Source organism: Caretta caretta, chromosome 28, assembly GCF_965140235.1.
Source record: "Caretta caretta isolate rCarCar2 chromosome 28, rCarCar1.hap1, whole genome shotgun sequence".
Classification (NCBI taxonomy): Eukaryota; Metazoa; Chordata; order Testudines; family Cheloniidae; genus Caretta; species Caretta caretta.
Window position 1 is genome coordinate 6,493,669 of NC_134233.1, and position 12,637 is coordinate 6,506,305.

The 12,637-nt window shown below is 48.5% G+C and overlaps 2 protein-coding genes across 2 annotated transcripts in view; one reads left to right on the forward strand and one right to left on the reverse strand.

Annotated features, from left to right (window-relative positions):
- The window catches only part of LOC125629204 (uncharacterized), a 570,105-nt gene that overhangs the window by 52,519 nt on the left and 504,949 nt on the right, over positions 1-12,637 (forward strand). The gene's annotated exons all lie outside the window — the stretch shown is intronic.
- On the reverse strand, positions 10,695-12,337 carry LOC125629216 (uncharacterized). Its single transcript, XM_048834630.2, has one exon. The coding sequence runs from the start codon at positions 12,308-12,310 to the stop codon at positions 11,321-11,323; it is 990 nt and encodes a 329-aa protein (XP_048690587.2). The 5' UTR covers positions 12,311-12,337; the 3' UTR covers positions 10,695-11,320.

Consider the following 12,637-nt stretch of genomic DNA (forward strand, 5'->3'; position numbering starts at 1 on the left):
ACAAGAGCTGGTTCCCCCCGGAAACAATTCCCCTCTCGGATCAGCTAACCCCTGCCCAGCAAGCTGAGATCAGATGGGTGCTGCATCCATACCGACAGCTGTTTTCCAACCAGCCTGGACGCACTAATCTGACTGTCCACCGGGTGCAGACAAGATCACACCCGCCAATAAGATGCTCCCCCTTCTGAGTCACAGGGAAAACTGCTCAGGACCTGGACAGAGTGGTCAGGGACATTCTGGCTTTGGGGAGATTCAGCCATCTGCCAGCCCTTGTGCCTCGCCAGTGGTGCTGGTCCCCAAAAAGGACAGGTCGATCCAGTTCTGTGTGGACTATCGGAAGCTCAATGCCATCACTGTATCTGATGCCTACCCCATGCCCAGGCCTGACGAGCTCCTAGATAAACTGGGAGGAGCCCGGTACCTTACCACCATGGATCTTACAAAGGGCTACTGGAAAGTGCCGCTGGATGCAGATGCCCAGCTGAAATCAGCCTTTATCACCCTCTGGGGCTCTATGAGTTCCTGACCCTGCCTTTTGGTCTCAAGGGAGCGCCGGCCACCTTCCAGAGCCTGGTGGATCAGCTTCTGAGGGGGATGGAGCGTTTTGCCATGGTACATATTGATGACAGCTGTGTCTTTAGCCAGACCTGGGAGGACCATGTGTCCCCGGTTAGACAAGTGCTGGATCGACTCCAGGAGGTGGGGCTGAACGTAAAAGCCGAGAAGTGCAAGGTGGGGATGGCGGAAGTATCTTACCTGGGCCATCAGTTGGGGAGCGGCTGCCTCAAGCTGGAACCAGCCAAAGTGGAGGTGATCAGAGACTGGCCCGCTCCCCAAACCAAAAAGCAGGACCAAGCCTTAATTGGGGTGGCAGGATACTATCGAAGGTTTGTGCCCCGCTTTAGCGCCATAGCCACCCCCATCACCGAGCTCTGCAAGAAGGGGAAGCCAGACAAGATGGTCTGGACTGAGCAGTGCCACAGGGCTCTCTGTGCGTTGAAGGAGGCTCTGGTCAGTGGCCCAGTTCTGGCAAACCCAGACTTTCACAAGCCCTTTATGGTGTTCATTGACACCTCAGACATGGGGCTGGATGTGGTGTTAATGCAGAAGGATGAAAAGGGGGAGAGACACCCCATCATGTACCTGAGCAAGAAGTTGCTACTCCGGGAGCAACACTACACAACCATTGAGAAGGAATGACTGGCCATGGTGTGGGCCCCAGCTCCCTGCTCCCCACTCCCTCCCCTTGGCCCAGGGAGCCATGAGGCAGCTCCCTGCTCCCCTCTCCCTCCCTCCCTCCCCTTGGCCCGGGGAGCTGTGCAGCAGCTCCCTGCTCCCCCCTCTCCCTCCCTTCAGCCTGGGGAGCCATGCGGCAGCTCCCCACCCCAGGTCACCTCTGCTCCACCTCCTCCCCGAGCACGCCACCGCCGTTCTGATTCTCCCACCTCCCAGACTTGTGGTACCAATCAGCTGTTTGGCGCCGCAAGCCTGGGAGGGAGAGAAGCAGAGCAGGGCGGCGTGCTCAGTGGAGGAGGTGGAGCAGAGGTGAGCTGGGGCGGGGAGCAGTTCCCCTGCATGCTGCCCCCCCGTTAGTTGCTGCAGGCGGCCCTCCCTGCGCCCCTCTACTCCAGCTCACCTCTGCTCCACCGCTTCCCTGGAGCGCGCTTTTGGCTGCCCCCAACCACTTGGCGCCCTAGGCAGCCACCTACTTTGCCTAGTGGTTGCATCGACCTGGCTTGTTGCCAAGAAGGCTAACGGTATTTTGGGCTGTATAAGTAGGAGCACTGCCAGCGAAATGGGGGACGTGATTGTTTCCCTCTATTCAGCATTGGTGAGGCCTCATCTGGAGTACTGTGTCCAGTTTTGGGCCCCACACTACAAGAAGGATGTACAAAAATTGGAAAGAGTCCAGCGGAGGGCAACAAAAATGATTAGGGGATTGGAACACATGACTTATGAGGAGAGGCTGAGGGAACTGGGATTATTTAGTCTGCAGAAGCAGGATAGCTGCTTTCAACTACCTGAAGGGGTGTTCCAAAGAGGATAGATCTAGACCATTCTCAATGGTAGCAGATGACAGAACAAGGAGTAATGGTCTCAAGTTGCAGTGGGGGAGGTTTAGGTTGGATATTAGGAAAAACTTTTTCACTAGGAGGGTGGTGAAGCACTGGAATGGTTACCTAGGGAGGTGGTGGAATCTCCTTCCTTTGAGGTTTTTAAGGTCAGGCTTGACAAAGCCCTGGCTAGGATGACTTAGTTGGGGATTGGTCCTGCTTTGACCAGGGGGTTGGACTAGATGACCTCCTGAGGTCCCTTCCAACCCTGATATTCTATGATCATTTGGCCAACAACATGCTATAAAGCACCCAGCTAAGTTGCATGAATGCGCTATAAGACACTCCTCAATTATACAGAAAGACCAGCATATCTCCCCAGCCCTCAGCCTTCCACCTCAGAAATGTACTGTCTTACACTGCTCATGGCCTTCTCTTGAAAAGTGTAAGCTGATTAATTAGTTCGCCACTTCATCAAAAATAAAGTGGATATGCACCTGCCTTTGTCATATCAGGAACTTTCCCAAGCACTTTGGACAAACTCACTACTAAGTATAAAACATTAAAATAACTTTATTAACTACAGAAAGATAGATTTTAAGTGAGTGTAATTTTTGGGCACAGAGGTCAAAAATGGTTACATAACAAAAGAAAATAGACTCTCAGTCTAAATTCTAATTTGAGTACACTAAGCAAGAATTGGATCAAAAACCTTTTCTCACCTGCTGGTTGCTCCAGGCAATGTTGAGTTCTTAATACACAAACTGAATTCCCTCTCAGCCTGGGACCAATATCCCCAGTTCAAAGTCTTTGTCTTCCAGACAATCTTCCAGGTGTTGAGATTACGGAACAGAGAGGCCAAGTGGTGGTGTCTTTGACCCTCATTTATATTTTTTCTCCCGGTGCTAGAAAGATCCTTGCTGTGATGCTGGGGTTAGTTAGCCCCCAATATGGCTATGCAGCACTGGAGCAGCAGTTTGCCTCCTGCGCCTTGTGGTAGGCGTTCTACAGCTCCTTCACTTTGACCCTGCACCGCAGTGTGTCCCTGTCATGGCCCCTTTCTATCATGCATCATGAAATCTGTCCTTAGGTATCATAATTCCTATGGCTGGAGCACAGCTGGGACTGGACAGCCTCCTCTCCCCAAATGCTGATGAGGTCCAGCAGCTCGGCATTGCTCCAAGCGGAGGATCACCTGGTGCATGGAGCAGGCATGGTCACCTGGAAAGATGCGCTGGGACTGCTGCACGCATCACCGAGCGAACAGGGAGGGGACTTTCAAAATTCCCAAGGAATTTAAGGGGGGGGTGTTTCACAGTTGGTAACCTGAGGGCAGTGCAGTAGAGTTCAAACTGATGACCAGAGAGGCGAGAACAGGGATTATGGGACACCTCCCGGAGGCCAATTGCAGCACTGCAATCCACCAGGGTGTCTACACCGGCACCGTGCCGCTGTAACCCTGGTGCAGACAGCTCTACGCCGCTCGTCGGGGTGGTTTTTTTGCAGCGCTGCAACTGCACAGTTTCTGCGCGCTAAGTGGCTTGGCCGTGCGTACACCTGAGAAGTTACACTGCAGAAAGCTGCTTTACTGTGCAGAAACTTGCCAGTGTAGACAAGTCCGTAGATGGCTTACATAAGAATGCAAGACTGGTCATATAGAGTCAGACCAATGGTCCATGGAGCCCAGTGTGCTTCTGGAGAGTGATCAGTGACAGATGCATCCGAGGGAATGAACAGAACAGGCTTGTTGACCTGCAAGGTGAGGGTCTTTCACCCTTATCTTTAACTTCATTGTTGTTGATTCCTACTTATCCTATCTTACCACACCTCCCCTGAGGTCTCTGGGCAAATCAGGTGTGAACCACTCCTTTGATAGAGATGTGTCCCAAACCAGCTGAATTGAGGCAGACTTTGGGCCAATGTCAGTCTGGAAAAGGCCTGCTTAACCCAGCAGGTTTCTCAAAGTATCCGTTGCTGTGAACTGCATGTAGTGTGGATGTGTGAACCCCAAAGATACTAAACATGAAAGAAACACAAGGACAGTTCTGAGGAGGTTTCCAGAGCCAGGCCTGAGAGTTAAATAGCTGTGGTCAAAAGAAAAAGGGGCCTCAGCACCTATAAAAATAACTAGTTGCAAAAACAAAACAAAATTAAATTAAAAAACCAAACCAAATAAAAAAAAACAAAAGCTGCCATCACACATCCATCACCATTTTAGATTTTGACATCTCCTGCCCGATGTGACATCTTTGCTTTGTGATCAAGAGACCTGGGAAACTCGGTTGCTGTTACTCTCTAACTAGGTAAAAGGTTCACATCTTGTCTGAAGTAATTTTGCTCTTAACAGAATATTTATTTTAAAATTTATCAAAATAAATTCCATTTTTAATAGAACTAATTACAGTCCATACTGGGTCTTTATTCTTGTACATTCTATTTCTCTCACATATTCCCCCACTCTAATTCCTTTGGAGTGAGGTTTTAATTTCAGGATTAGCCAACATATCCTATATAGTAGGAGGGCGCAGGGAGAGAACTAGAAGAAAAGATGGATTATATTGTAACACTGAAAATTATCACATAATCAGCCTCTTACATTACACTAAGTAACTTCATGTTTAATTTCATTGTTGCTGGTAACAACTTATTCAACAATTACAAAATATAAACCAATTGGGCAGTTTTCTCTTAATTCCCATTTCCACCCAGTGAACTTTGTGTGAAGTCACATTCTACAATAAACTAGGAGCCTTCCATTTCTGTGAGTTCATTTCTCCCTGGGTCTTCTCCCATAAGTGTGGGTGGAAGGGGTCTCAAACTACATGGGAAGGTTGCACCATGAGAAAAAACAACTGTGCTCTATTTTCACACTTACTAATCTTTCAGAGTAGCAGGAGAAGTGATACAAATGAATTAGACTCAAGAGCAAAACTAACAGACCAAACCACAGACTCTGGACTCAGCAGTCATGTATCCTGCAGTCTGAACTTGGAATCTAATACATTCCCCCATAGGCATGGAATGGCTCTGAAGGAATCAGCTGTTTCTCTCTGTGCTTAATGAAACTTTGGATCCAAATGGTAAAAGACAGTTGTTCCCAATTTAATCATGGCATCCTATAGGAGTGTGATCAGTGCCACTTAACTAGGGAGCAGCGTTCTAAAAATAGTTTACCTGGGCCACAGGTCACCATAGCGTTCATCTCTGGGGTGAAAATCAACCACTCGTACCTGCAATTTCTACCTGAGTTCTTGTCAAATCTTTGACCTTACTTGGAGTAATTTTACACTTCTCTGGCGTAGAATTCTTCACCAACCACACAACAAATCAGTAGCGATAGTGAGGTATAACTCCCCCAAATATGCCCTTTTATTTCTTTAATCTGGTGGCACAGATTTAAATTAGGGACTAAATTCAGGTGTGTCTTAGAATCCCTGTAAGACACCAAATGTCAGGTATCTATTAAAAATAGGTATCTTTCTGCAGCTCTATCACATTCAACACAGATTTCATTTTCTACACATTTGCAGCATCTCCCAGGGGTGAGTTGAACAGAAATGCCACTTTCACTTTTCCCATCTCTACCTAGCTAGGGATTGTATTTTCCAAATAATAGGCAACATGCACCTGATTAGGAAGGAGATATCTTCAGGAGCGACCTCCTGCAGGGCCTGGGCCACAACTGCTTTGGGAGCCAAATGCATGGGTATTTTGCTTAGCCCTGGTCTACACTAGGAGTTTAGGTCAAATTTAGCAGAGTTAAATCGATGTAAACCTGCACCCGTTCACACGATGAAGCCCTTTTTTTCGACTTAAAGGGCTCTTAAAATTGATTTCCTTAATCCACCTCTGACAAATGGATTAGCGCTTAAATCGACCTTGCCAGGTCGAATTTGGGGTACTGTGGACGCAATTAGACGGTATTGGCCTCCGGGAGCTATCCCAGAGTGCTCTTTGTGACCGCTCTGGACAGCACTCTCAACTCAGATGCACTAGCCAGGTAGACAGGAAAAGGCCTGCAAACTTCTGAATTTCAATTTCCTGTTTGCATGGTCACCTGCAGCTTGCCACGCTGGCCAGAGCTCATCAGCAGAGGTGACCATGATGGAGTCCCAGTATCGCAAAAGAGCTCCAGCATGGACCGAACGGGAGGTACGGGATCTGATAGCTGTATGGGGAGAGGAATCCGTGCTATCAGAACTCCGTTCCAGTTTTTGAAATGCCAAACCATTTGTCAAAATCTCCCAGGGGATGAAGGACAGAGGCCATAACACAGACCCGAAGCAATGCCGCGTGAAACTTAAGGAACTGAGGCAAGCCTACCAGAAAACCAGAGAGGCAAACGGCCGCTCCGGGTCACAGCCCCAAACAAGCCGCTTCTATGATGAGCTGCATGCCATTTTAGGGGGTTCAGCCACCACTACCCCACCCGTGTTGTTCGACTCCTTCAATGTAGATGGAGGCAACACAGAAGCAGGTTTTGGGGGTCATAGAATCATAGAATAACAGAGTTGGAAGGGACCTCTGGAGGCCATCTAGTCCAACCCCCTGCCCAGAGCAGGACCAATCCCAACTAAATCATCCCAGCCAGGGCTTTGTCAAGCCTTACCTTAAAAACTTCTAAGGAAGGGGATTCCACCACCTCCCTAGGTAACACATTCCAGTGTTTCACCATCCTCCTAGTGAAAAAGTTTTTCCTAATATCCAACCTAAACCTCCCACACTGAAACTTGAGACCATTACTCCTTGTCCTGTCATCTGCTATCACTGAGAATAGTCTAGATCCATCCTCTTTGGATCCACCTTTCAGGTAGTTAAAAGCAGCTATCAAATCCCTCCTCATTCTTCTCTTCCGTAGACTAAACAATCCCAGTTCCTTCAGCCTCTCCTCATAACTCATGTGTTCCAGTCCCCTAATCATTTTGTTGCCCTTCGCTGGACTCTCTCCAATTTCTCCACGTCCTTCTTGTAGTGTGGGGCCCAAAACTGGACACAGTACTCCAGATGAGGCCTTACCAATGTCGAATAGAGAGGAATGATTACGTCCCTCGATCTGCTGGCAATGCCCCTACATATACATCCCAAAATGCCATTGGTCTTCTTGGCAGTAAGGGCACACTGTTGACTCATATCCAGCTTCTCGTCCACTGTCACCCCTAGGTCCTTCTCTGCAGAACTGCTGCTGAGCCATTCAGTCCCTAGTCTGTAGCGGTGCATTGGATTCTTCTGTCCTAAGTGCAGGACTCTGCACTTGTCCTTGTTGAACCTCATCAGATTTCTTTTGGCCCAATCCTCCAATTTGTCTAGGGCCCTCTGTATCCTATCCCTACCCTCCAGCGTATCTACCACTCCTCCCAGTTTAGTGTCCTCTGCAAACTTGCTGAGGGTGCAATCCACACCATCCTCCAGATCATTAATGAAGATATTGAACACAACCGGCCCCAGGACCGACCTTTGGGGCACTCCACTAGATACCGGCTGCCAACTAGACATGGAGCCATTGATCACTACCCGTTGAGCCCGACAATCTAGCCAACTTTCTACCCACCTTGTAGTGCATCCATCCAGCCCATACTTTAACTTGCTGACAAGAATACTGTGGGAGACTGTGTCAAAAGCTTTGGTAAAGTCGAGAAATAACACGTCCACTGCTTTCCCTTCATCCACAGAACCAGTTATCTCATCATAGAAGGCAATTAGATTAGTCGGGCATGACTTGCCCTTGGTGAATCCATGCTGACTGTTCCTGATCATTTTCCTCTCGTCTAAGTGCTTCAGAATTGATTCCTTGAGGACATGCTCCATGATTTTTCCGGGGACTGAGGTGAGGCTGACCGGCCTTAGTTCCCAGGATCCTCCTTCTTCCCTTTTTTAAAGATGGGCACTACATTAGCCTTTTTCCAATCTTCCGGGACTTCCTCCGATCACCATGAGTTTTCAAAGATAATGGCCAATGGCTCTGCAATCACATCCGCCAATTCCGTTAGCACTCTCGGATTAGGAAGATGATGATGATGATGAAGTTGTAGATAGCTCACAGCAAGCAAGTGAAGAAACCGGTTTTCCCGATAGCTAGGAACTGTTTCTCACCCTGGACCTGGAGGCAGTCCCCCCTGAACCCACCCAAGGCTGCCTCCTGGACCCGCCAGGTGGAGAAGGGACCTCTGGTGAGTGTAGCTTTTAAAATACTATACATGGTTTAAAAGCAAGCATGTTTAATGATTAATTTGCCCTGGCATTTGCGGCTCTCCTGGATGTACTCCCAAAGCCTTTGCAAAAGGTTTCTGAGGAGGGCAGCCTTATTCCACCCACAATGGTAGGACACTTTACCACACCAGGCCAGTAGCACGTACTCGGGAATCATTGTAGAACAAAGCATTGCAGTGTATGTTTGCTGGCATTCAAACAACATCCGTTCTTTATCTCTCTGTGTTATCCTCAGGAGAGTGATATCATTCACAGTCATCTGGTTGAAATAGGGTGCTTTTCTTAAGGGGACATTCAGAGGTGTCCGTTCCTGCTGGGCTGTTTGCCTGCGGCTGAACAGAAATGTTCCCCACTGTTAGCCATGGGGGGGGGGGTGAGGGGCTAGCCACGTGGTGGGGGGAGGCAAAATGCGACCTTGGAACGAAAGCACATGTGCTGTGTATGTAATGTTAATAGCAAGGTTTACCATGAAAGAGTGTAGCCATTGTTCTAGAAAATGTGTCTTTTTAAATACCACTGCCTCTTTTTTTTTTCCTCCACCAGCTGCATGTGTTTCAATGATCACAGGATCTTCTCCTTCCCAGAGGCTAGTGAAGATTAGAATGCGAAAAAAACGCACTCGTGATGAAATGTTCTCTGAGCTCATGCTGTCCTCCCACACTGACAGAGCACAGACGAATGTGTGGAAGCAGACAAATGTCAGAGTGCAGGAAAGCACAATATGACCGGGAGGAGAGGTGGCAGGCTGAAGAGAGTAAGTGGTGGGCTGAAGAGAGGGCTGAAGCTCAAATGTGGCAGCAGCGTGATGAGAGGAGGCAGGATTCAATGCTGAGGCTGCTGGAGGATCAAACCAATATGCTCCAGCGTATGGTTGAGCTGCAGGAAAGGCAGCAGGAGCACAGACCGCCGCTACAGCCCCTGTGTAACCAACCGCCCTCCTCCCCAAGTTCCATAGCCTCCTCACCCAGACGCCCAAGAAAGTGGTGGGGGGGCCTCCGGCCACTCCACCCCAGAGGATTGCCCAAACAACAGAAGGCTGGCATTCAATAAGTTTTAAAGTTTTAAACTTTTAAAGTGCTGTGTATCTGAAATTCTGTGGCCTGCATTGTGCAGGAGGTCAGACTAGATGATCATAATGGTCCCTTCTGACCTAAATATCTATGAATCTTTGATGCCCACATTGCCAGGGCCCCTGCTTTGAGAGAAGACTGTGTCCATGTCCTCATCACTCACGTCACCGCACTGATGTCGCCTACTCACCCGGTATCGCTTTGCCAGGTTCTGGTGCTGCATATACTGCTGGATAATGCGTGTGGTGTTTAATGTGCTCCTAATTGCCAAAGTGATCTGAGCGGGCTCCATGCTTGCCGTGGTATGGCGTCTGCACAGAAAAAAGGCGCAGAGCAATTGTCTGCCATTGTCCTGATGGAGGGAGGGGCGACTGATGACATGGCTTGCAGGATTGGCTTACAGGGAATTAAAATCAACAAAGGGGGTGGCTTTGCGAGAAACTGAATGGCCCCCTCAAGGACAGAACTCAAAACCTCAAGGATAGAACTCAAAACTGGGTTTAGCAGGCCGTTGATTTCACAGAGGGAAGGAGGGAGCAAGGAGAAAATGAATAGAAAACAAATCTGGTCTATTTCTTGTTTTGAGCCACTTCATCTATCTTTATACATCTTGCTGGCAGCAGACTGCAGTATGACTGCTAGCCATCGTCATCTCCTGGGTGCTCGGCAGAAGACGGTGCAGTATGACTGCTGGCCATCATCTTCTGCTGGCTGGAGGTTAAAAGTCAGCGCACTGCCAGTAGGACTGAATCGCCAAGAGACGAAACAAGGGAAATGACCTGGCTGAGTCACTCCCATGTTTGCCCAGGCGTCCGATTAAAAGAGCACCCAGGACTACGTCGATGACGGCTACCAGTCATACTGCACTGTCTGCTGCCAAAAGGCAATTAACTGCTGCTGTGTAGCAATGAAGTACCACGTCTGCCAGCACCCAGGAGACATATGGTGACGGTGAGCTGAGCGGGCTCCATGCTTCTCGTGGTATGGCGTCTGCACGGGTAACTCAAGAAAAAAGGCGCAAAACGATTGTCTGCCCTTGCTTTCACGGAGGGCGGGAGGGAACGGGGGCCTGACGATATGTACCCAGAACCACCCGTGACAATGTTTTAGCCCCATCAGGCACTGGGATTTCTACCCAGAATTCAAATGGGAGGCGGAAACTGCGGGAACTGTGGGATAGCCACCCACAGTGCAATGCTCCGGAAGTCGACAGTTGCCTCGGTACTGTGGACACACTCCGCCGACCACATGTACTTAGAGCACTTGTGTGGGGATACACCACAATCAACTGTATAAAACCGCTTTCTACAAAACCGACTTCTATAAATTCGACCTAATTTCATAGTGTAGACATACCCTTAGTTACAAGTCATTTACGAGGGAATCCTCTTCCCAGCCCTTTAGAAAAAATATTGACCTAACCAATTGAACAACAGGGGATTGGGATGGTGACGGGGAATGAAACAATTTGTTCCTGAAGGGGAAACTTGATGACCTAGAATTGCTTTGAAATGGGGAACAGTATAAACCTGATGCTCAGGGTTTGTTTAGACATGGAAAAGTGATGGAGTTTAGGTCAGGCCAAGGGGAAAGCTAATGCCAACCACTGCACCTGGGCTGCATCTGCACTACAACTATAATTGTCTTTTTACACCAAGATCACTAACTTGAGCTGCCAACGCCATGTACAGTCCTAGTGGATGTAAGGGACAGGTAGTTTTTGCCTCACTGTACTTGTTGGGATCAAACTTCTTTCTCCCACCTGGAGCTGATGAACATTCCTGGAAGGAGGGACACACACTCCTATGGCTCAAAAGGAAAGGAGTTGATAGAAAAGATCACAGGACTGACCCCAAAGAAGGGTGACCTGCAAAAGGCAGAAGCAGGCAACTCATCTGGTGGAGCTGAGAGACAACGGTGAAGATGGTGAAAGATTACTATGTGGGAATTAGCAAATGTGATTTAAAAAAAAAAAATCTTTGGCCAGCCTTAGTCAAGGCATTTATTACAGTTCTTTCCCATGTGGGTTTTCTGATGTTTAATAATGCTTGAGCTCCAACTGAAGCGTTTCCCACACTCAGAGCATCCATAAGGTTTCTCGTCTGTGTGGATTGTCCTATGTCTGATAAGGTTTAAGCTCCGATTAAAGCATTTCCCACAGTCAGAGCATGCGTAAGGCCTCTCTCCACTGTGGATTTTCTGATGGGTGGTAAGAGCTGAGCTATAACTGAAGTGTTTCCCACACTCAGAGCACGTGTAGGGTTTCTCTCCAGTGTGGATTCTACGATGTATGCTAAGGTGCGAGTGCCAACTAAAGGTTTTCCCGCACTCAGAGCACGTGTAGGGTGTCTCTCCTGTGTGGATTCTCTGATGTGTCATAAGGTGTGATCTCTGATGGAAGCTTTTCCCGCAGTCAGAGCATGTGTAGGGCGTCTCTCCGCCGTGGATTCTCTGATGTGTGATAAGTCTTGAGCTCTGACTGAAGCTTTTCCCACACTCAGAGCATGTGAAGGGCATCTCTCCAGTGTGGATTCTCTGATGTGTGATAAGGTTTGAACTCTGATTGAAGCTTTTCCCGCACTCAGCGCACGTGTAGGGTTTCTCTCCTGTGTGGATTCTACGATGTATGCTAAGGTGTGAGTGCCAACTAAAGCTTTTCCCGCACTCAGAGCATGTGTAGGACGTCTCTCCATTGTGGATTCTCTGATATGTGGTAAGGGCTGAGCTCTGATTGAAGATTTTCCCGCACTCATGGCTTGCGCAGCATGTCTCTTCCAAGTTAATTCTCTCACATTTAATAAGGTCTGAGTGGCTACTGAAGTTTTCCTCTGGCCTTTGCTGACTCTCACAGGCTTTTGCTTTTTCTGGGAGTGCACAACTCCCGGAATCATTCCCTTTGGATCTTCCTGATAACATTCTATAGGATTCTACTTCCTCAGCATCTTCCTGCTGGGGTGTCTCCTCATTCTCACTCACCATCCCAATGCTTGATGAGAGAGAATCCACACATAGATCACTCCCTGTGCTGGAGAGAAAGGAAATCTCAGAGAGAAGAATGGAAAAAGGGATGAACAAACCAAAATATATGCGGGAGAGATCAAACCTATCAGGAGCTGATTTTCCCCAAACCCTTCCCCAGAGGGGAGAGAGGAAGGGATCAGTTCTGGGTCCGCATCTCACCAGAACTCTCAGAGGAAAGCAAGATTGGGGAGGGACCTGCTGCCAGTTGTCAGTTAGGGTAGGTGGGAAGCCATGAGTGACATCTGCCTAATGATGCCACATCTGCAGGGAACAATCCTGAACTTG